The 23,994-nt window shown below is 46.2% G+C and overlaps 1 protein-coding gene and 1 pseudogene across 2 annotated transcripts; both read left to right on the top strand.

The window, feature by feature from the left end:
- Positions 1–23,994, top strand: part of LOC127201206 (glyceraldehyde-3-phosphate dehydrogenase-like) — an 804,529-nt pseudogene that overhangs the window by 85,737 nt on the left and 694,798 nt on the right.
- On the top strand, positions 10,041–14,633 carry Myc (MYC proto-oncogene, bHLH transcription factor). 2 transcript variants are annotated; one of them, XM_051159606.1, is made up of 3 exons: positions 10,041–10,608; positions 12,155–12,923; positions 14,025–14,633. In XM_051159606.1, exons 2-3 carry the CDS (start codon positions 12,167–12,169, stop codon positions 14,585–14,587), a joined length of 1,320 nt encoding a protein of 439 aa, XP_051015563.1. In that variant the 5' UTR covers positions 10,041–10,608; positions 12,155–12,166; the 3' UTR covers positions 14,588–14,633. The 2 variants fall into 2 exon arrangements, with proteins under 2 accessions (XP_051015563.1, XP_051015562.1); XM_051159605.1 differs by having other exon boundaries at positions 10,050–10,608; positions 12,152–12,923.

Below are 23,994 nucleotides of genomic sequence, written 5' to 3'. Positions count from 1 at the left end.
TACAAAGGAGAACACGGTTGCAGCAGAGGGCTAAGAAAGAAATAGAAAATGGCAAAATGATATCTGCCTGGGATTTACTGGATCCTCCCTGAGACCTTAGGCCAGCATCTAAGATTTGAAAGCCAGGGGCTAAGAAAACAAACAAATGTATTTAATGCCACACAGGAAATGTAAGCTCTTGGGTATTATGTTTAAAATATCTACTAATTTTCTTTCCTTGCCAGCTCCTTTAATTTATGTAGAATTACAAGGGACAACATAAAAAAAAAAATTGAAAATGCACAAAGATTTCATTCACTGCCTTCTCTGTTTCTGTGCCTATGAATTAGTGCTGCTAAATTTTATTTATCTTATTTTCTTGTCTGTGGGGGGAGCCTGACTGTGTTTCTCTCTGTGGAGGCGTGCCTAGCATTAACATGCTAGGGAGGACCTCTTTTCCTTAGCATTCCGTGCCTAGCTTGGTTTTTAATCTAACAACCCTTCTTTCAAAATGATCTCTCTGCTGCAGGTAGGTATTTATCATTCTTTCTGCTCTCATCACTCCGTGACAGGACTCATGTGAGCTGAAGCCAAGTTGGAAACGCTGGCCCATCATTGGGGCCTTCTGCTTCTCTCTCAAGTTGGAGCTAGGTTTTTGACCACCTAGGCCCAGTTTCTTTGGAATGAGTGACAGTTCTTATATGGAGAAGGTCAGCTCAGAAGTAGGCTTTTTGGAGGGAGGCAGAGGACCGATTCAAGAAAATTAGAGTTGTATTTTTTTTTTCCTTCTTGTGACAAGAGCAACTTAGTGGGAGAGGGGCTTGTTTGGCTCACAGTTTAAGGGGACCATCTATCATGGTAGAAGTCATAGTGGGAGCAGCTGGAGGCTTGTTTACTTGGAGACTGAAAAGCCTTTGTCACACTCTAGCCCAACTCAGGAAGCAGAGGGAGAGAATACAAAAGTTTAGCTCTTCTTCTTGTTTTTACCTCTTTAACCACATTGTGATTAGATCTAGTCTGTGAGTTGACACAGATCACATTAGAGTGGGTAGGCTTTCCTTCCCCACTCAACCCTTTCTAGAAATATCCTCATAAATACACAGGATCTGCATTTCCTAAGTGATTCCAGGTTTCATCAAGTTGATGATCAAAATTATCATCACACTAGACAATGATGGTGCATGTCTTTAATCCTAGCACTCAGGAGACAGAGGAAGGCAGATCTCTGAGTTCAAGGACATTCTGGTCTTCCAGGATGACCAGGGCTACACAGAGAAACACTGTCTTGAAAAACAAGAAACCTTCAAAAACTCATGTGACAGCACATGTGGGTGAGGATGTGTTAAAAGGAGAACACTCTTTCATCGCTGGTGGGAGTGCAAACTTGTACAACTACTTTGGAAATCAATCTGTTGCTCTCTCAGAATATTGGGAATAGTTCTACCTCAAGACCCAGCTATACCACTCCTGGGCATATGCCCAAAAGATATTCTACCACACAAGGACACTTGCTCAACTATGTTCCTAGCAGTTTTATTCATAATACCCAGAATCTGAAAACAACCCAGATGTCCCTCAACCAAAGAATGAAGAAGCTGTGGTACATGTACACAGTGGAATACTACTCAGCTATTAAAAACAAGGAAACCATGAAACTTGCATGGATGGAACTAGAAAAGATCATCCTGAGTGAGTTAACCCAGACCCAGAAAGACACACATAGCATGTACTCGCTTATAAGTGGATTTTAGCCATATAGTACAAGACAAATATACTATAATTCACAGACCCAAAAAAGATAAGTAACAGGGAGAACCCAAGGGAGGATGCTTAAATCTCACTCAGGTGGGAAAATAGAAAAAACAGTGTAAGCGGTTGAAGAAAGAAAACAAAATAGGAGAGGGAACATGGAGAGAAATGAGGATGAAGATAAGACCTGGGGAGAGCGGGAGCAGGAGGACAGAGGGCCTACAGAGAGAAGAGAAACCATGGGTGGGGGTATCTCTGTGACAAGCTAGAGACCTAGGACAGGGTAGGCTTCTGGGAGGATATGGAGATGACTCTAACTGAGACTTCTAGTAGCAGGGGTCATGGAGACTGAATAGGACACCCTCTAACTAGACAGTGTTCCTAGTAGAGGGAGGGAAACAGCAACCCACCCACAAAAACTTCAACCCAAAATTTACCCTGCCTACAAGACCTGCAGGGATAAAAATAAAGTAGAGATTGAGGATATGGCCAACCAATGCCTGGCCCCACCTGAGACCCACCCCATAAGAGAGCCAACCCCTGACACAATTAATGATACTCTGCTATGCTTACAGATGGGAGCCTAGCATAGCTGCCCTCTGAGAGGCTCCACTGAGCAGCAGGTTGATACAGATGCTGAGATTCCACAGCCAAAACTTGGACAGAACATAGGGAGTCTTGTGAAAAGGTGAAAGGAAGGATAGAAGGACCTGGAGGGAACAGGAATTCCACAAGACAACCAACAGGGCCAACAAGTCAGGGCCCAGAGAGGCTTTTAAAAGCTGAAGTGCCAACCAAGGACCATGTATGGACTGGACCTAGGCTCCCTACACATATGTAGCCAACGGGAAGCTCAGGCTTCATGTGGGTCCCTAGTAAGAGGAGTGGGGCCTGTCTCAGTCATGGATTCTGTTGCCTGCATTTTGATAACTTCCCTCTGGCAGGGCTGCCTTGCTAGGCACAGGGGAAGAGGATGCATTCAGTTCAGATGCAACTTGATGAGCTGAGGTGGGAGCTCCTGTTTTCTGAGGAGAAGAGATGGGGGATAGGGAGAGAGTGGTACTGGGAAGGGGTCTACAATCGGCAAGTAAATTGAATTAATTAATTAATTAATTAATTAGCCAGGCTGTGGTGGCACATGTGAGTTTGAGGTGAGCCTGGTCTACAAAGTGAGTCCAGGACAGCCAAGGCTACACAGAGAAACCATGTCTCGAAAAACCAAAAATAAATAAATAAATAAAAGTTAAAAAAAAAAAAAAATAAAGACAGAGCTGGGCATGGTGGCATACACCTGTAATCCCAGCACTCAGGAGGTAGAGACAGGTGATCTCTGTAAGTTCAAGTCCAGCCTGGTCCAAAAAAATGAGTCCAGGACAGCCCAGATAGTACAGAGAAACCCAGTCTCTCTCTCTCTCTCTCTCTCTCTCTCTCTCTCTCTCTCTCTCTCTCTCTCTCTCTCTCTCTCTCTTTTCTCTCTGTCTCTCTCTCTCTCTCTCCTTTCTTTTTTTAAAAAGTTTTTTTTTTTTTTTTTTAAGTTGAGAGAGAGAGAGCTGGAGAGATGGCTCAGTGGTTAAGGGAACTATCTACTCTTCCAGAGATTTTGACCTCAATTCCTAGCAACCACATGGTGGCTCACAACCATCTGTAATGAGATCTGGTGCCCTCTTCTGGTGTGTAGGAACACATGCAGGCGGAATACTGTAATAAATAAATAAATAAATAAATAAATAAATAAATAAATAAATAAGTAAATAAGTAAATAAGTAAATAAGAGAGAGAGAAGGGCATGGTGGTATATGCCTGTAATTCCAGCACTCAGGAGGCAGAGGCAGGAGGATCTCTGTGAGTTCAATGGCAGCCTGGTCTACAAAGCTAGTCCAGGTCAGCCCAGATAACACAGAGAAACCTTGACTTGAAAAGAAAAAGATACAAAGCAAGTCCAGGACAGCCAAGGCTACACAGAGAAACCCTGTCTCGAAAAACAAAACAAAACAAAACAAAAAACAAAAAAAGAAAAAGAAAGAAGAAAACCAAGGAGCCAAAATTAAACATCACAAGGAGACAGCTCCTGGTATTCTAGTCACACCACGTAATTGGACTTTCCCTCCTGTGTTTTTGCAAAGAAAGGAAGAAGTTGGGCCGACTTGTTCATTCTGGTTGGGCCTATACAGCTCAGAGGTAGAATGTGTACTGATCATAAGTGAGACTAATACCAAGCACACATTTCTTCCTCCCCATCTCAAAACTGCCCATTCTCTCTGTAGGCCTTTCTTTTTCTTCCTTCCTTCCTTCCTTCCTTCCTTCCTTCCCTCCTTTTGTTTTTCTTTTTTGTTTTGTTTTGTTTTTATTTTTGTTTTGTGTTTTTGTTTTGTTTTTTGTTTTTTGAGACAGGATTTCTCTGTTTAGCCTTGCATGTCCTGGACTCGATTTGTAGACCAGGTTGGCCTTGAATTTACAGCAATCCACCTGCCTCTCTAGCGGTGGGATTAAAGGCGTGCACCACCACGCCTGACTAGGCCTTTCTTTCTTAAATGTAAGAGCAGCCTGGCTGCTAGGATGAGACAGTGTGGCAATGGGCGACAAGATTCTTAGCTTGTTACACTGTGGGAAAAAATGTAGTCTCTGCCATAGAACCTATAGAACGGCTTACCTCCATGGAGAACAACAGAGTCTTCCGAGGACCCTGTTTTTGACATCCAACTCACACACCAAAAAGTGTCCCATGTCAGCATTCGGAATCACAGGGTTCCAGAGGGACAAAGCAGTGTGACATCTTCCACTTTCTTCTGAAAGGAAGCTTCAGAGTAGGATGAGCAATCGTTTCCCTCAGGAGGCATGTACACTGATGATGCACGCCTGTGAAAGTAGCTTCTGTTTGCCTGATTTAATTGTTATCTGCCTCTGTCTGATAACCCAGACCTAGTCCTGGAAGCTTCTAGCCTCTGTATGATCTAGGCCTCCTTAAAGACTAAAGTTCAGTCTAGGTATAATGGTACCAGCACCGCAGAGCCTGAAGCAGGAGGATCTTTTAGTTAGAAGTCGTCTTGGGCTACATTCTCAACAACAAAAATTCCAATAACTACAGTTTATTGACAAGATTATAAACTTGTTTTCATGTCCCCTTTTTTACATTTTTTTAAAATTTATTTTACTATGAATATGGTAGCTGTTCATTCCTAATATGTAAAGTGGGGGTGGCCCCTATCTTCCTGAGACTTGAAAGTGGCACCACAAGTGATGTCACCAGGCTGGGGTAGAGTATGGGTAAGTCCCCAAACCACAGTCTATTCCGTTACCTGAGTTCCCACACCTACACTGGACTGACAAGATTTGGGAGTAAGTTTTTTTGTTTTTTGTTTTTTGTTTTTGTTTTTTGGGTTTGTTTTTTTTGTTTTGTTTTGTTTTGTTTTGTTTTTGTTTTTTTGGCAGGGGGACAATATCTCTCTGTGTAGCCTTGGCTGTCATAGACTAGCTTTGTAGACCAGGCTGGCTTTGAACTCAAAGAGTTCCTCCTACTTCTGCCTCCTGAGTGCTGGGATGAAAGGTGTGCGCCACCATGGCCAGGGCTGGAGTAAGATCTTAAAATAATCCATAATTACTCATTTTCAAAAACTACCTTGAGAGTCAGCTATACCCACTCTCATAATCATTGGTGCTGCCCTGTGTTTGGTGAGAAGCAAATGGTGTCTGTATATAGCCTCAGAGAGAGCAATACTAAAGTGCCAAACCATAGGAAAACTTGCCAATGGGCCTCTTTCAAGAGGAAGCTATCCTGTCACATATGCTGTGTACCCAGTCCATTGATAAGATGCCATTAAAAATCTTCTGCAGGATACTAAGACAATCACAACCACTATGTGGGTTGTACAAATTTCCTTTTGTATTATACCCACCTTTATGGAGTCCTTTGGGTTTAAAATGTCAACTTTTTATTTTAATTTTTAATGTATGTGTCAGCTGTGTGTGGTGTCATAAGCCTTTAGTCTCAGCATTTGGGAGGCAGAGGCAGGCAAATCACTGAGTTCCAGGACAGCTAAGGCTACACAGAGAAACTCTCTCTTTGAGAAACCAAACAACTAAACAGACAAAAGGTATGTGGGTGCGCATTTAGTATTTTTGAGATAAGGACTCACTATGTAGCCCTAGCTGGTCTTCTAGAACTCAGAGTTCACAGAAATCTGCCTGTTTCTGCCTCTGGAGTGCTGAGATTAAAGGTTAGAGATGGCACTCTCAGCTGCTGCCTCCTCTGCCTCCTCCTTCTTTTCCTCCTCTTTTTTGGCAGGGTCTCACTATGTAGCACTGGCCTTGCCTTGAACTTAGAGATCCACCCACCTCTGCATTCCAAGTGCTGCCATTAAAGGTTTATACCACCATAGCCAATTTGTATCCCATTTTTAATTGGGTAATTTGTTTTGTTTTGTTTTGAGTTCTTTGTGTATTTTTGATGAGCTCTTTATCAGATGTGTAGTTGGTAAAGATCTTTTTCCCATTCTGGTTTGGTTTTTTGGGGGGTGTGGGGGTGGGGAGCTAGGCAGGGATTCAAGACAGGGTTTCTCTGTGTAGCCTTGGCTGGCCTTGAACTCACACAGATTGTGCCACCACGCCCAGCTCCTTTTCCCTGTTCTGGTCTAAATGATGCTGTCATTTGCCGTACAGAAGCTTTTCTGTTTCATGAGACCTTATTTACTAATCTGCCTGCGCTTGGAACTTCTGTTCAACAGGAGGATCTGAACTAAAATTTCAACCTTTTAATAAAATGGGTCTCAAGCCATGCATAGTGGTCCATGACTTTAATCCCAGCACTAGGGAAGCAGGCAGATCTCTGTGAGTTCAAGGGCATCCTGGTATGCAGAGTCCAAGACAGCCAAGGCTGTGAGTCACAGTGTGAGAATGCCTGTCTCAAAAAAAAAAAATCATATAGAGAGCCAAGCACAGTGGTGCATGCTGAAATCCCAGCATATATGTATATACACATAGCCCTCTAAAATATTTTGGCTGAGGAATCTCAGTCTTCCTCTGTACTAATAAAACATCTGGCCATTGTTCACCCATCAAATTTATTGTATGTAATAAGTGTAGGGCTGAGGATGAGCAACTTAAAGAATGTAAAAGTAGCTGGGTGGTGGTGGTGCACGCCTTTAATCCCAGCACTTGGGAGGCAGAGGCAGGAGGATCGATGTGAGTTCAAGGCCAGCCTGGTCTACAAAGTGAGTCCAGGACAGCTAAGGCTAACACAGAGAGACACTGTCTCGAAAAACAAAAACAAACAAACAAAAAATAGAATGTAAAAGTAATGTGTGGAGGCTCAAAATTCGGGTCAGCTGATAGAGAGCTTCTTCTAGAGCTGGTAGCATGCCCCTGCCCCACATTCCATTCTCACTCCTCACGGCATGAAAACCAGGTGTGGTGAGATACATCCTGGGATACATGAGATCTTGTATAAATAAAGAGGGTGGGGAGAAACAGTAGTAAAAAAAATAAATAAATAAGGAGCCGGGCGTGATGGTGCACGCCTTTTATCCCAGCACTCGGGAGCCAGAGGCAGGCATATCGCTATGAGTTCGAGGCCAGCCTGGTCTACAAAAGTGAGCCCAGGACAGCCAAGGCTACACACAGAAACCCTGTCTCGAGAAAATAGAAAATTTTAATTAAAAAAATAATAAAATAAGCCTGGTGTGGTGTCACATGCCTGTAATCCCAGCACTTGGGAGGCAGAGGCAGGCAGATCGCTTTTCAGTTTGAAGCCACCATGATCTACAAAGTGAGTCCAGGACAGCCAAAGCTACACAGAGAAACCCTGTCTCCAAAAAACAAGATAAACAAACAAAACAAAAACAAAAAGATGATAAACTAGTCCAGTGTTCTGCTTCGACACTTCCTGTTTAGAATAAGACAAAGGTGTGAGCCCGGGTGTGGTGGGCACACCTTTAATCCCAACACTTGGGAAGCAAGAGGCAGGCGGATCGCTGTGAGTTTGAGGCCAGCCTGTTCTACAAAAGCGAGTCCAGAAAAGCCAGAACTATTACACAGAGAAACCCTGTCTCGAAAATGCCTTTTTAAAAAAGTGTGAAACACGGGGTCTAAAGGTAGTTCTACTGTTTTTCGGCTGTGTTAGAATTTTTTCATGTGCATACCTGTATATTCACTTTTCCCATCCACAACTGGATGGGTAACTGTCAGAAAGTAGTGATGGGTTAATTTTCACCCCCTCTGTGCAGTTGAATAGCCACCTCTGAACCACTTTTTCCTCTAGTAATTTCTCTGTATTTGGCTCGCTTGCAGTCTGAAAGAGTCGTTAAAAGGTGGCTGGAAACTTATCTTAGGCAGAGAAGCTTTCTTCCCAGAACCTGGAAACCCTGCAGGCAAGTGCCCTGCCCCCACCCGACCTCCACCCTCGTTGGCTTCGAAACGCTGTGATCTCCGTGGCCAGTAGAGGGCAGACTTACTTTACTTTCGCAAACCCGAGAGCCAGCAGAGGCGGAGGGTGGGGGCGGTGAAAGAGTCTCTGCAGCAAAACGCAGCCTAGGGATTGGTGGCTTTGGGCGTTTGAGGCAAAATCCTAGAGGCTGTAGTCATTTTGCAATCCTTAAAGCCCAATTGTGTAATGAGCTCGATCTGGAGGAAGATAGTATCATTTAACAGCTGAACCTTAAGTTGCGAACTCAATGGGTAATAACTACTTTGAACAATGTGCACGCTAGTCACTCTATAAGCTACTGTATTTTCTTTTTTAGGGGGTAGCAGTGAGAAGTTTCTTAAAATGCCTTGGGGTGAAGAGTCATGAATGAGAAGATTGCTTTGGGTTTTGACTCCGTAGTTATGATAAGTAAATCCCGAGGGAATGTGCATTATATAATAAATCTAGAATCGATACAAACGGAAAAGTCATGTTTTGGGTTGGTTAATAAACTAGGCCATCGTGTGTATATGAAGGGTGTATTCGTTTGAGGATTGTACAGAATGCACAACATAGTGCTCAGGAAAAAAGTAAACTGGGAAATTAATGTATAAATTAAAGTCGGACACACACACACGGGGCGGGGCAAAGACGCAACATTTCCTTGATTAGATAGGGGCCGACATTTTTTTTAAGTGCATAATTACGATTCCAGTAATAAAAAGAAAAGGCTTGGATTTGTCTGAGAGGAAAGGGTTAACGGTTTTCTTTATTCTAGGGTCTTCGCAGGCTCCCCAGATCTGGGCTGGCAGTTCCACTCCTCCCACTTTCTGGGAAGTCCAGGTGTTCCCCCAACCCCCAACCCACCGCTATTCTCGCGTCTAGCGCCTTGACTCTCCCTCCCTCCCCTCCCCCCGGTCCCCCGCAACCTCTAAGCCAGAGTCTGGTGCAAAGTGGCTCCACCGGGGCAAAGAGGATTTGCCTCTTGTGAACGTTGTCTGTAGAATCGGAGCGGGAGTAGATGCGGTGCAGACCGAGAAGATCCGGGTAAAGCGCACCAACCACCGCTGTGTTCTACTGTACTCCAGCTCTGGAATGCTCAGGGACACTACGGGGAGGGGGTGGGGGGGAGCAGCCGCCTCCCACCCCCCACACAGGGTGGAAGTCCAAGCTGGAGGTGTTGGAGTTGACGGGGAACGCCTGCCTTTTTGGCAACAAATTGGGAGACCCATTCTGGAAAGCATGTACCCAGTCCACATAGCTGTACAACCAAAACGCAAAAAAATAAAAAATGCATAATTCAAGAAATACAGTGGGTGCTTATTCATAAGTGGCTCTCCAAGTATACGTGGCGGTACGGTGCTGAGCAATTTTCCTGAGTAGATCTCATCTGTCACTGATCCCCATCTAACACTCCACAAGCTAAGCGCGGGCTCATATATAACTCATTCTTTCGCCCTTCCCTTTCTAAATTGTGTTCCCCTGACCTTGAGGAGACGCCTGGCCGCCCGGGTCGTGCGTGACGCGGCCCAAAGTACACGGCGTATTGTGCGGAGCGAGACAGTTGTTCCACCTGCGGTGAATGAAACACACTGGACAACAACACTGTTCACCCGTGCGCTGCGCCTGAAGAATAGCAGAGAAAGGGAAAGGACGTGAGCGCGAGCAAGAGAAAATGGTCGGGCGAGCATTTAATTCAAGCTGCGCTTTTACTGTTTACACCCTGAGCTGGAGTACTGGGCTGCCGGGCTGAGACTCCTCCTCTTGCTCTGCTTCCCTACTAGCGCCTCTCCCGAGCTCCTAAAGCTGAGGGGGGAGGGGGAAGCGAGGGAGAGGGAGGGAGAAAGGGAGATTCTTTTGCTAATCCCCGCCCACCAGCCCTTTATAATCCGGGGGTCTGCGCGGCCAAGGACCCCCGGGCTGCGCTGCACTCAACTGCGGTCTCCGCCGCGCCCCACTCCGCTCCCCTCCGGCCTTCTGAAGGGCTGGGCTTAGCCGACGCTTGGCGGGAAAAGGAACGGAGCGGGGGGAGGATCCTGAGTCGCAGTATAAAAGAAGCTTTTCGGGCGTTTTTTTCTGACTCGCTGTAGTAATTCCAGCGAGAGACAGAGGGAGTGAGCGGGCGGGTTGGAAGAGCCCAGTGTGCAGAGCCGCGCTCCGGGCGGGCGTTCTGGGAAGGCAGCTCAGGAGTAAGAGGGGCTTTGCCTCCCCGCCTGCGGACCCCCGCCCCAGCCCTGCGGCTGACCCAACACCAGCAATCGCAACCCTCTCCGTCTCTGGGAAACTTTGCCCATTGCAACGAGAGAACACTTTTCACTGGAACTTACAATCTGAGAGCGAGGACAGGACTCCCCAAGCACCGGGGAGGGAATTTTTGTCTATTTGAGGACAGTGCTCACAGCCTCTGCCCTCAGTCGGCTCCCCTGAAAGGAGCTCCTCGCGCTATTTGAAGGCTGGATTTCCTTCGGGCGGTGGAAAACCCGGTAAGCACTGATCTGCTGGTATTCTAACGTATTTTCTCTGCGTCTTGAATGCAGCGGCTGGTTAGGGTAGTCTTTCTTCTATACCCTTGCTTTTGACACTTTTCTCAGAGTAGTTGGTGTAGGCCGGGGTGGAGTTGGGGTGTATCTGAGTCGGAGTAGAGAGACTTGTCAAGATGACAGAGGAAAGGGGAAAGGAAAAACCCGCTTGCATTTTGAAACTGGGTTCCATAGGTTACTATGGGTTGACGCTGAAGCGGGCCGGTTGGACATTTTTCTTTTACTACATTAATTGATAAATTTGTGTCTCTGGGGGGTCCGACCTGGTGGTCCCTTTGCTGTAGCCAGAAAGCCTTTTCTATCCTGACGTCTTTGGAGAAGGAATTACCTCTTACGTGTGGGAGCCAAAAGGCTTCGTAGCCTCAGACTTTTGCCAGTCTCCGGGAGGGCATTTAAATTTCTGCTTAGTGTATTTCTGACAGCCTGGGACCGACACGGAGGTGCGTCCCACCCGCCAATCCCCGGCGGCGATTCCAACTGGTCCCAGATCTTTTTAAGAAGTTGCCATTTGGCTTTAAAAATAGTGATCATAGTAAAATTTAAGTCTGACCTCCAGTATTGGGACTCGGTGCTGGGCTACTACAGTGACGGAAGGGAAAACTGGGGCACGAATGTGACCGATTCGTTGACTTTAGGGAAGCCAGGGGGAATCCTAACATTTCTGGTTGGGATCCGTGTATATCCCCGCGCCCCAGAATTGCTAGGAAGACTGCGGTGAGTCGTGATCTGGGTTGTTCCGTAACAGCTGCTACCCTCGGTGGTGGGAAGAGGGAAGACGCCCCACTCCGGGTGCTGAATCGCTGCGGGGTCTCTGGCGCAGTGGCGTCGCGGTGTAGAAGGGAGGTGTCTTATTATTTGACACCCCCTCCCCTTTTATTTGGAGAGGCTTGTTAAAGCCCGAGACTAAGCTCGCCCCTCCAAGCCAGCAATCGGAAAGAAAAGCCGGCAGAGGAAGGAAGGGGGGCGCGCTGGGGGTGGAGAAAAAGGAGGGCGGAGAGGGGCGGCGGCGCCGGCTGAGTAGAAGCGCGGCGACGGCGCGAGTGGGGACCCGGACCGGGTCGGCGGCGCAGAGAGAGGGCGCGGGAGGGGGCTAAGCGCCGCGGCGCCTCTCGCCTTTCTCCTTCAGGTGGCGCAAAACTTTGCGCCTTGCCTTTTGGCAGACTGTATTCCGTACCGTCGCCTCCCTCAGCCTCTGAGGCAGGCCAAGGCCGCTGGCGATTCCTGGGCGTCTGCAGAGCTAAGTCCCGGCTCCCAGGAGGCGGGGACTTGAAGCAGCTGCTAGTCCGACGTGTATCACGGATAGTAGAGAGTAAAAGAGTGCATTCCACCACCACCCCACACACAGCCCAACACACACACAGTTCCTTGGAAGGACAGCACGCTGGAAGGGGAGTGGCTCGGGATTGGGGTACGCACTGCGCCAGGTTTCCTCATCAACCAGAGCTGGGTAACTCTAGACTTCCTTCCCTTGCTGTGCCCTCTCTAGCAGACAGCCGCGACGATGCCCCTCAACGTGAGCTTCGCCAACAGGAACTATGACCTCGACTACGACTCTGTGCAACCCTATTTCATCTGCGACGAGGAAGAGAATTTCTATCACCAGCAACAGCAAAGCGAGCTGCAGCCGCCCGCTCCCAGCGAGGATATCTGGAAGAAATTCGAGCTGTTACCCACCCCTCCTCTGTCCCCCAGCCGCCGCTCCGGCCTCTGCTCTCCATCCTATGTTACGGTGGCTGCGTCCTTCTCCCCAAGAGAGGACGATGATGGTGGTGGCGGCAACTTCTCCACCGCCGATCAGCTGGAGATGGTGACCGAGCTACTTGGAGGAGACATGGTGAACCAGAGCTTCATCTGCGATCCTGACGACGAGACCTTCATTAAGAACATCATCATCCAGGACTGTATGTGGAGTGGCTTCTCGGCCGCTGCCAAGCTGGTCTCGGAGAAGCTAGCCTCTTACCAGGCTGCGCGCAAGGACAGCGCCAGCCCGAGCCCCGCCCGCGTACACAGCGTCTGCTCCACCTCCAGCCTGTACCTGCAGGACCTCACCGCCGCCGCTTCCGAGTGCATCGACCCCTCGGTGGTCTTCCCCTACCCGCTCAACGACAGCAGCTCGTCCAAGTCCTGTACCTCATCAGATTCCACAGCCTTCTCTCCTTCCTCGGACTCGCTGCTGTCCTCCGAGTCCTCCCCACGGGCCAGCCCTGAGCCCCTAGTGCTGCATGAGGAGACACCGCCCACCACCAGCAGCGACTCTGGTGAGGCCCCCCTCCAACACCCCAACACACAAGCTCCCAGCAGGCAGGATTCGAGGTGTTAGATGGACCTTTTTCTCCACTGCTCATTGGCATTAATTCAATTGTCCCCTGGGCTCACCCTTTCTTTCCCGTCTCTAAGGGCTCTTCATCCCTTGGTGCTCATACAGATATCTCCCCCTCCCTTTCCCCTAGACCGCCCTGGTTGTCAGCCCCCCTCCCTCTCCTTCCCACCCCTCAGGAATTTCATTTGGGTTTTTAAATCTTCTGGCTTATCTTTCAACTCAATCCGCTCCCTTTTACCTCTCTCCTAAGCATTTTAATTACCCAGGGAAGGGTGTGAATGAGGATAAGAGAGCTGATCTCAGGGAGGGTGAATGAATTACCTGCTTCTCTTGACTTCCGCCAAAAAAAAAAAAGAAAGAAAGAAAAAGAATTTAATGCATACGTTTGTACAAGAGAAGCAATGACAGAAGCAGGGTGGCCTTTAGCCCAATGCCAGGCACTAGTGAAAGTTGCTAAAGAGTTGAGGACCTGCACCCCCCCCCCATCCTGTTTTGAACACTTCAAAGCAAATCCTGTCGAGTTTGGATTTTTTTTTCCTACCCCACCCCACCCCCCAACACACACACACACACACACACACACGCACACACACACACACACTCCCCTACCAGGACTTTTTGGCAAAGCTGCAAGACTTTTTTTTTTTTTAACTGCACTTCCAGTAAAATAGGGAGTTGCTAAAGTCATAGCCAGATTTGCAGCTAGTCCTGAAGGGTTCTTTGGTAAAGTCCCTTAAAAATAGGAGGTGCTTGGGAATGTGCTTTGCTTTGGGTGTGTCTGAAGCCTCATTAACTCTTAGGTAAGAATTGGCATGGCTGCCACATCCTGGTGCATGGTAATTTTCTCACCTGTGCCCTAACCCTGTACTACCTTTCTGGGGAGAAGGGACGATGGCGCCTAGATCTGGTTCTTATATTCTTCTGAATCCTTTCCAACATGTTAATACTTGGCATTTGCATAGCATTGGTCAAATCCTATATGGTGTCTGAGCTTAAGGAGGCATTGCTAACCATGCTCTCTCCATTTCCTTCCTTACAGAAGAGGAGCAAGAGGATGAGGAAGAAATCGATGTGGTGTCTGTGGAAAAGAGGCAGCCCTCTGCCAGGAGGGCCGAGTCAGGGTCATCCCCCTCGGGAGGCCACAGCAAACCTCCACACAGCCCACTGGTCCTCAAGAGGTGCCATGTCTCCACTCAACAGCACAATTATGCGGCACCCCCCTCCACGAGGAAGGACTATCCAGCTGCCAAAAGGGCCAAGTTGGACAGTGGCAGGGTCCTGAAACAGATCAGCAACAACCGCAAATGTACCAGCCCCAGGTCCTCAGACACAGAGGAAAACGACAAGAGGCGGACACATAACGTCTTGGAACGTCAGAGGAGGAACGAGCTGAAGCGCAGCTTTTTTGCCCTGCGTGACCAGATCCCTGAGTTGGAAAACAATGAAAAGGCCCCCAAGGTAGTTATTCTCAAAAAAGCCACCGCCTACATCCTGTCCATTCAAGCAGAAGAGCAGAAGCTCATCTCCGAGAAGGACTTACTGAGGAAGCGGCGAGAACAGTTGAAACACAAACTCGAACAGCTTCGAAACTCTGGCGCATGAACTGAACTGACCAATCACGAACAGAAGGAGCTGGAATCTCGAATGCTCACTCCTTACTCGGGAAGAGTAAGGAGAATGGTTCCTTCTGACAGAACTGATGCGCTGGACTTCAAATGCATGCTCAAAGCCTAACCTCACAACCTTGGCTGGGGCTTTGGGACTGTAAGCTTCAGCCATAATGTTAACTGCCTCAAACTTTAGGCATAAAAAGAACTTTTTTTTATGCTTCCCATCTTTTTTCTTTTCCTTTAACAGATTTGTATTTAATTGTTTTTAAGGAAAAAAAATCTTAAAGTTTACCCACTTTACCAATGTAAAAAGGACCCTTAAATGTAAATAACTTTAATAAAACGTTTATAACAGTTATACAAGATTTTAAGACATGTATTATAAACCATAATTTTTTTTATTTAATACATTTTCATTTTTAAAGTTGATTTTTTTCTATTGTTTTTAGAAAAAAATAAAATAATTGGAAAAAATAATTGAGCTAACTCTTGTGTTTTGTTTCTTTTCTCTCCCTCTCAAATTTCTTTTCCTCAATTACAGATTAACAGAATTCAACCATTTTTCACAGGGTGGGTTTACGAAGTTATCCAAAGAAAGAGTTTCCTCAAGACCTTTAAGTTCTCAAGGTTGTAAGATACTTCCTGCAGATGTGATAAGAACCAAGCTTGATAGTTAGGAAAGGGCAAAAGGCCGGGGAGCAGCTTAGATGCAAGGAATGGAGAAGAGGTTAAAGATAACAGCTAAATATACAGAGGGAGAAAGGATGGCAGAACCTCCTAAACCAATCCCCTGCTCCATTCAAGCCTGGGGACTCTGCCCTGCAAGAGAGCTGGTGGGGGAGGGAGGGAGCCACCTTTTAATCTTACCTGTTGCTGCCAGGCAGCAGTCCCTAAACCTCACTTATCTCCTATGCTTCAGAAGAACCAGGGGAAGACTGTTTACCACTGCAAAGTTTAATCTGGCTTTTCAGACAAGGACACACAAAGGTTCAGAGGGTCATAGAACATAATGGGTGAAAGCAGAATGAAAATAAAAATCCAGGGCCTCCTTGTCTTGAAAACACACCATGCCAGGCTGCCCTGTCTTTGTTCATGTGGGTGTCCACAGCTGGGGAAAGGTGCTGGTTAGGGGGTCTGAGAAGGAGCTCTACTTGTTCTATGCCTCATATTGTACAAGGAGAAACAGGCATGAAATGACCCATCCGTGCTCCCAAGGGATTCACTTAGTCTATTTCACTAAGAACCCAGCTGCACATGAGAAGCATGGTCATTTACATTGCACTACTCAGGCCTGCTGGGCATCAGCACCTCTCTTTGTTGGTGAGGTTTTTTGGGGGGGGAGGGGGAGTCACAGGCTGTTGATAGTTGCTTCCTCTGAGAAGCACATAGCTCGGAGCCCTCCTGCCTTATCCTTTTTTTTTTTTTTTAAACATCAAATCCATGCTTGTTCCTGGGAGGAAGCCAGTTTGGAAATGCTACTGTTCAGATCATAAAATAAAACATACTTAGGCTTTGTCATGTGAGTCATTACTTTTAGAAGTTGCAAACTTGCCGTCTTCCCAAGCACTTTCACACACTTATGACACATGCTCATCATTAGTCCATGAGCAGGCATTTTTTTTTTGAATGGCTATCTTATTAATTATAAGCCTCTGACAACCCACAGTCCAAACCAAGAACGAGCGTGTCAGAAGAAGCCAGGCAGAAGGTACCCTAAACTTCTCAGTGACCTCCTTGTCTCAGAGAAGGTCTTTAGTATCTTGGAGTGTCTTTGAGGCTTTTAATATACCATCTCTCGTAAATCAATAAGTAATTAACAGTCTTTGACACCCCCACCCAAGATCATCTAGTCAACCATTTAACATTTAGTTTTTCTTTCTTTTTTTTTTTTTTTTTTGCCCTTTTAGACCCACCCCCAGCTTCAAACTGCCACACCCTCTATCCTAAATTCAAAGGAAAACACAAACCCCAGACACTGAGTAGTTCAAAAGGTAATGAAAGCAGGGGTGCTCTTAAGCAGTTCCCTCTTTGCCCCTCTGTGGTCCTAGGCTGGAGTGTTGCCCTAGGGTGACTCACTTGAGAACTGGGAAGGTGCTGTGTTGAATCACTATGTCCAGGCAAGCCCAAGGAATAGGAGAACTTTCCTCGTTTGGAAAACAACTCCCTGTTCCAAATGATCAGGAAACAAGTTTAAGGATTCAAAGTTTGGCTGTGGGAATAAAAGGGAGGTATCAAGGCACCTCTCAGCTTTACCAAGCCAGGGAACAGTCTGAAAACAGGACATCAGCCAGCTTCCTTCCAGAAAGTCAGGCTGATCTTGACCATAATACAGGAAGGCTCTCATAGCCAATCTGGAGTCCCAGGGGTCTGTGGCATTGTGCAATCAAATTTGTAGATAACAATCAGGATGAAGAGTGAAGGGGGAGGAGCTGTCATCTCAGTCTGGAATGTACAAGAATTGGCTAGTTTATCGTTGCCCCATGACATTAGAGTTGGGGGCTCCCCCAGAGGGTTCCTGGCATAGTATTGTTCAGGGATAGAAGGAGTGCTGAGGAAGGGGGTAACATCAGAGGAAGTTTTTTGTTTTTTGTTTTGTTTTGGTTTGGTTTGGTTTTTCAAGACAGGGCTTCTCTGTGTAGCCTTGGCTGTCCTGGACTCGCTTTCTAGGCCAGGCTGGCCTCGAACTCACAGTGATCCACTGGCCTCTGCCTCCCAAGTGCCGGGATTAAAAGCATGAGCCACCACTGCCCAGCAAGGAAGTATTATTTTATGCTGCCATTTGGGGGCAACATCAGAGACCAACATTATAAAGCAAAGCAATCAAACTTCAAGATGAGCAATATTTTCACAGTCCTAGGATAGTACTTGGATCATTCAAAAGCTTGGACTTATAGAGTCCTCTGCTGCTTTTTAAGACCAACTTTGGCACTAAGCATGAGAAAGGAGACAAAAGAAGTCAGGGGATTCTCTCTTTCTCTCTCTCTCTCTCTCTCTCTCTCTCTCTCTCTCTCTCTCTCTCTGTGTGTGTGTGTGTGTGTGTGTGTGTGTGTGTGTGTGTGTGTGTTTTACAATAACCTATGACTCGCAATAATTATTTTTTTAGCATGACTACTAAGGGTCTCCAAAGCATTTCTTCGAAAGGAAAAATAATGCTTAGGTTATAAAATGCTGTAAGATGGTCCTCAAGCCTGTCTTAAATACATCACTGGGGGTCTTCTGGGAACCAACACTTCATTTAAGGTTAAAGACCTTTTTTTTCTTTTCTTTTCTTGTTTTTTTTTTTCGAGAAAGGATTTCTCTGTGTAGCCTTGGCTGTCTAGGACTCACTTAGAGGACCAGGCTGGCCTCGAACTCACAAGTCCCTCTGCCTCTGGGATTACAGGCCTGCTTTAGGTCTATTTCAAAGGAGGAGGAAGGTGGAAACAAAGTCAACAAGACAAGAACAGTGGCTGGGGTTGCTGTTCATTGATAGCACACTTGCCTGGTATGTATAAGGACCTGATCCCCAACACTACAAAATAAATGAAACAAACAGAAAAATGTCCATTACCAAAGCTTTAGCGGTTTTGTTGTTCGATCTCTTTCCAGAAAAGTCCAACAGAGTGACAACTTAAGATGAGCACCCAGCAACAGTGGCTTTGACAAACTAGTGTGAGTTGACTAAATGACAGGGTGGATTCCCCTTTTGAGTTTTATTTCACTCAATATTGGTCTACACTAAGCTCTTTAGGAAGACAGAGTTGAGGGGAACAAGTGTTAATGGGATGTAGATCTTCTGAGGCTGAAAGGAATGTCCTTTGTTTCTCAACAATGCCAAGGGGCTCAGTCACAATCCCCAACACTGTCTTCCAGTTGTCACCTTCATCTCATTAAAAGCTAAACTCTCTGGTGCAGTCAGCGGGTCCATAGGGCTAGTGTAGAGGAGCTTTGGGGGAGAGTTATGTTAGTATGCACCCGCTTTCTGCAGGACCCCCACAAACAACTCAGCTGGAGAAGGATTGTTGAATGTGACAACACTGAAGTTTATACACAGACATGCTAAATTGCTGTCCCCAAATCACATAAGTACTAACAATTATAACAGTTAATGTTTACTGTGTGCTAAAATTAAAAACAACGATAATAATAATAACATACATTATCTTCTTTTATTCCCAAAGTAACTCCCTCCTTCCCGCTGTGGTTTGGATTATGATTTTTTTTTAAGACAAGGTTTCTCAGGTGTAGCCCTGACTGTCCCGGAGTTCACTGTGTAGACCAGGCTGGCCTTGAACTCAGTGATGTACCCGCCTCTGCCTTCCAAAGGCTGAGATTAAAGGTGTGTACCGTCATGCCCAGTTTATCTCAAAGCAACATTTAGGAAGTAAATTCCATTCCTTTCTTTCCTTTGGATTACTATGTAGTCCTGGCTGACCTAGAACCCAGATTGTTGGCCTGTCTCTCCAGACTGAGTACTAGGATTATAGGAATGTGCCTCTACACATAAATTTCTTACCCAGCCTCTGCGCCATGCCCACCCGGATGCCAAGAATTGGGTTTCTTTTGTAGTCTTAGCTCTCCTAGACTTGCTTTGCAGATCAGACTGGCATCAAATTCAGAGATTCACTTGCCTCTGCCTCCTAAGTGCTGGGATGAAAGTCATGCACCACCACCACCCAGCCAAAGGCACTGTATTTTTATACACCAAACTGAGAGTGGGAATCATTGATTTGCCTGCACTCACAAAACTGGCAAATAGTGAAAGAAGCAATTTTTTTTTCTTTCTTTCTTTCTTTCTTTCTTCTTTTTTTATTTTCTTCTTCTTCTTCTTCTTCTTCTTCTTCTTCTTCTTCTTCTTCTTCTTCTTCTTCTTCTTCTTGTTTTTTTGTTTTTCAAGACAGGGTTTCTTTGTGTAGCCTTGGACTCACTTTGTAGACAAGGCTGACCTTGAACTCACAGTGATCTACCTGCCTTTGCCTCCTGAGTGCTGGGAGTAATGGCATGCGCCACCACCGCCCAGGTGAATGAAGCAATTATTTAGATTAATTTTTCAACCGTGCATAGTTGAGTCCCTGCTATGTGTTCATACTATGCATGTGTATATTGAGGGACAGGGGGATAATGATAAACATGACATGGCAGATCTCGCCCCAAGCATTTGTAGACTGTCAGAGAACAAAGAAAGCATCAAACATTGAGGCTCTAGGTCAGTTTATTGCCATTTCTAACTTGTTGTTTTCAATTTACTGCACTAGAGATAAACCTAGGGCCCCATGCCCACTAGGTGATCTATGAGGAGTAACACCATCAGGGTCTGTAGGTTATTTTATTAAAAGTTTCAGGGCAGGGCTGGAGAGGTGGCTTAGAAGTTAAGAGCAAAGGTCCTGAGTTCAGTTCCTAGCAACCACATGATGCTTCAAAACCATCTGTAATGAGATCTGGTGCTGTCTTCTGTTCTGTGGGTGTACATGCAAGAAGAACTCTGCATATATAATAAATAAATCTTTTTTTTTTTTTTTTGGGGGGGGGGGGGACAGGGTTTCTCTGTATAGCCTTGGCTGTGCTGGACTAACTTTGTAGACCAGGCTGGCCTCGAACTCATAGTGATCCACCTGCCTCTGCCTCCGAGTGCTGGGATTAAAGGCGTGTGCCACCACCGCCCGGCAATAAATCTTTTTTAAAAAATGAAGAAGAAGAAGTTTCAGGGCATTTCCTAGATAGGAGGTGGGAATTCAAATCTTGGGAACACAGAATGAGGATGGACTCCAGGACATCTTGAGAAAGAAGCTAAAGGAGAAAGTGTCAACAGCAGATTGCAGGGAAGCCAGAAGAAGAGCTCACACCAACAAGGATGCTTTGCTATTTGAACCTTGCCTAAGGCAGCAAGAAGGGCAGCAAGGACCCACAAGTTTAGTAAGGAGGATGCTTTCTCTGGGCCACTCCTACACCCTCCCACCCAGGATGCTCCTGCTCTTTCACCTGCTTGAGACAACTGCCAGCATTGGTTAATTAGCTGTCCCAGCACCCAGCCCTCACAGTACTTTGGTTTTGTTTGTTTGTTGTTTATTTTGGTGATAGGATCTCGTTATGCAGGGTATGCTGGCCTCGAACTCTGCAACCTCTTGCCTCAGCCTCTTGAGTGTTGACATGACCAGCCTCAGACACCACTCCCCAGCTTTCTGTATTTTCTGTACTTGCTGTACTTTCTCCAGGGATTTTCAATTGAGTGATCCTAGACGCAAATAATACAGACTCAGATTCTCAGTTACAATCCTGGGGGCTTGTTGTTGTTTGTTTGTTGGCTGGTTGGGTTTGGTTTTGTTTTCTGTTTGGGGCATGTTGTTCTGTTTTTGTTTTGAGAGAGTCTCATATAGACCAGAATGGCCTTGAGCTCACTATGTAGCTGGAGATAAGGACCTCCTACCATCACCAAAGTCCTAGGATTACAGGCATGTGCCCCCAGCCCTCTAAGAAAATATTTTAATGAGCCCTGGGACCTAATGCAATCTGAGAAACACTGTCTTTTCCACCACTGCAAATGCAGCCATCTCTTCTTTTTCATTATTTTAAACATGTATCTATTTATCTTATGTATGTGAGTGCTCTGTTTTCATGCATACCAGAAGAAGAAATCAGATCTCATTACAGATGGTTGTGAGCCACACCATGTGGTTGCTAGGAACTGAACTCAGGGCTTCTGGAAGAACACCAGTGCTATTAGCCACTGGGCCATCTCTCCAGCTCTGCAGCCATCTTTTCACCTGGGGCCCCTTCTGCATTAATTCTGAAGTCACCCTTCCATCCCCTCTCATTCCCTCACCACCTACCACAAACAGGAGAGCCTGATATGCTTAACTCAGCCTTCTTGGTTGCCTTCAGCAACAGTGAGTGAGACGAGGCCAGCTTTGGGAATTCTACTTCCATCCTTGGATATCACTTGCCTCGCTCATGAGATCAACCCCTTGAAGAACGGAGCCTCACTGGCCTTGCTCAAAGGTGCCTGGCATGAAAGTGTAATTCAGTAATTCTGTAAACAGCTGAGAGAGGTGCTCTTTGGTGGCTTGAGGATGCATCTGACCTGAGCAGGAGGTGAAGCAGAAGCAAAGCTGTTTTAAGTTGCGCAGGGAGAAAGGGAAGGGAAGGAATGGGATACATCAGGTGAAGGAATGAAGGGAAGGATTTTGATTAGACTTTTGCTTTGCTTGATTTGATTTTTTTTTTCTGATAAGTCAGAGGTATAGTTGATTTTCATGATGTTAGGTTAGACTTGAGAGGGGAAGAACTGAAGACAGAAAAATAATCAATATAGTCAGTCATAGCTAGGGTTCCAGAGGGTAGCTTTGTTTTGCTTGCTCAGTGTCTGGAGCCCTGTCTTAGCTGTGTGTGGAATGTGACTGACCAAGTGAAAAAGAATTTGTTTCGCTCCCTCTAGGTAAGGATTCTTCACTGGCCAGGCTACTCTCCTCCTTTGGGCTCCCACATCTCTCTACCTCCAACCAGATGTCCTGTCCATCTCTATACAAATACAGTTTAAACCTTTTATCTCCCACCCCCAACCCCCACATGATACAGGTTTTCTCTATTTTGTAGCTCTGGCTGTCTTGGGACTCACTATGCAGACCAGACTGGCCTTGAACTCACAGAGCCTCTGTCTCAGGGGTGCTGGGATTAAAGGCGTGCACCACCACATCTAGCCCTTTTAAGAAAAAGGAGTGTCTTTTTCTTCCATCTTGCATCCTGAAAACCAGACACACACACATTTTTGGTTTGTTTCTTTTTTGTTTGTTTGTTTTGTTTTGTTTTTTGTTTTTCAAGACAGGGTCTCTCTGTGTAGCCTTGGTTATCTTGAACTCACTCACTTTGTAGACCAGGCTGGCCTCGAACTCACAGCGATCCACCTGCCTCTGCCTCCCAAGTGCTGGGTTGTTTTGTTTCTTGAAACATGGTTTCTATGTGTAGTATTAGCTGTCTTGGAATTGGCTCTGTAGACCAAACTGGCCTCAAACTCACAGAGATCCACCTGCTTCTGCCTCCCAGGTGCTAGGATTAAACTGAAGGTGCACACCTTTAATCCCAGCACTCAGGGAGGCAGAGGCAGGCAGATTGTTGTGAGCTCAAGGCTAGCCTGGTCTACAAATTGAGTCCAGGACAGTCAAGGAAACACAGAGAAATTTTGTCTCCAAAACAAAACAACAAAAGGTGTATGCCACCACCACCCTGCCTGGTGGATAAATATTATTAAGCCACGTGTGGAAATGCACACCTTTAATCCCAGAGACAGAGACAGGCAGTCTTCAGTGAGTTCCATGCCAGCCAGAGCTTCACATGAGACCCTATCTCAAAAAAAAAAAAAATATTTTTGAATAACTAAATGAGTATGTGAAAGAATAAATGTGTACATATTTCTGGCATCTGTTTTACGATTCTACTTCCTGAGACTCAGTCATTTTCCCCCATTGAACCCTTTGCACTGTTATTAAGGAAATCTTTTCTCCCTCTGGTGACTACCTAATTCATCCCAGACAGCAGCAGCCTCAGCAACAGCTCCTCTCCATCTGCTGTACAGGCACTGTAAGTTCCAGGTGACAGAAACTCTGTTCAAATTGGCAAAATCAACAAGGAAAGAAGAGAGAGTGGACAGAGGAAAGGAAAGAAGGAAGGAAGGAAGGGAAGGAGGGAGGGAGGGAGAGAAGGAAGGAGGGAGGGAGGAAGGGAGGACAGATGTTAGTGTATGCAACTGTTACAACATGACTCATCCAAGGCTCAAACATAAACTTCCAGAGACAATTGTCCCACTGGGTACAGACAACTGCCAGCAGCTATAGGCTGTTGTTGATGCTTAAAAAAAAAAAAAAAAAAAGATTTTATTTCATTTTCCAATTTTTGTTTTGTTTTTTCAAGACAGGGTTTCTCTGTCCTGGACTCAATTTGTAGACCACGCTGGCCTTGAACTCACATCAGTCTACCTGCTTCTGCCTCCTAGAGTTCTGGGATTACAGGGAGAGGCAGGAGGATCACTGAGTTCAAGGTCAGCCTGGTCTACAAAGGAAGTCCAGTACAGCTAGAGCTTTACAGAGAAACCCTGTCTCAAACAAAAATCCAGAGAACTAGAGCAATGGATCAATGGGTAAAGAGCACTTGCTGCTCTTGCATTGGCCCCAAGTTCAGTTCCCAGAACCCATGCCTACCCTGCAATCATCTGTAACTTCAGTTATGACCCTCTCTTTTGACCATCTCAGGAAGGACCACATATGTACACAGTGATCATACATATATACGTGTAATCAGCTGGGACCAGAGGAGCACACCTGTAATCCCAGCACTTGGCAGGTGGAGGCAGGCAGATCTCTGTGAGTTCGAGGCCAGCCTGGTCTACAAAGTAAGTCCAGGACAGCCAGGGCTATTACAGGGAGAAACCGT

The sequence above is a fragment of the Acomys russatus genome, chromosome 17 (genome assembly GCF_903995435.1).
Source record: "Acomys russatus chromosome 17, mAcoRus1.1, whole genome shotgun sequence".
In the NCBI taxonomy this organism is placed as follows: Eukaryota; Metazoa; Chordata; class Mammalia; order Rodentia; family Muridae; genus Acomys; species Acomys russatus.
The sequence above is the reverse complement of the archived record's forward strand: the minus strand, read 5'-3'. Positions and strand labels throughout refer to the sequence as shown.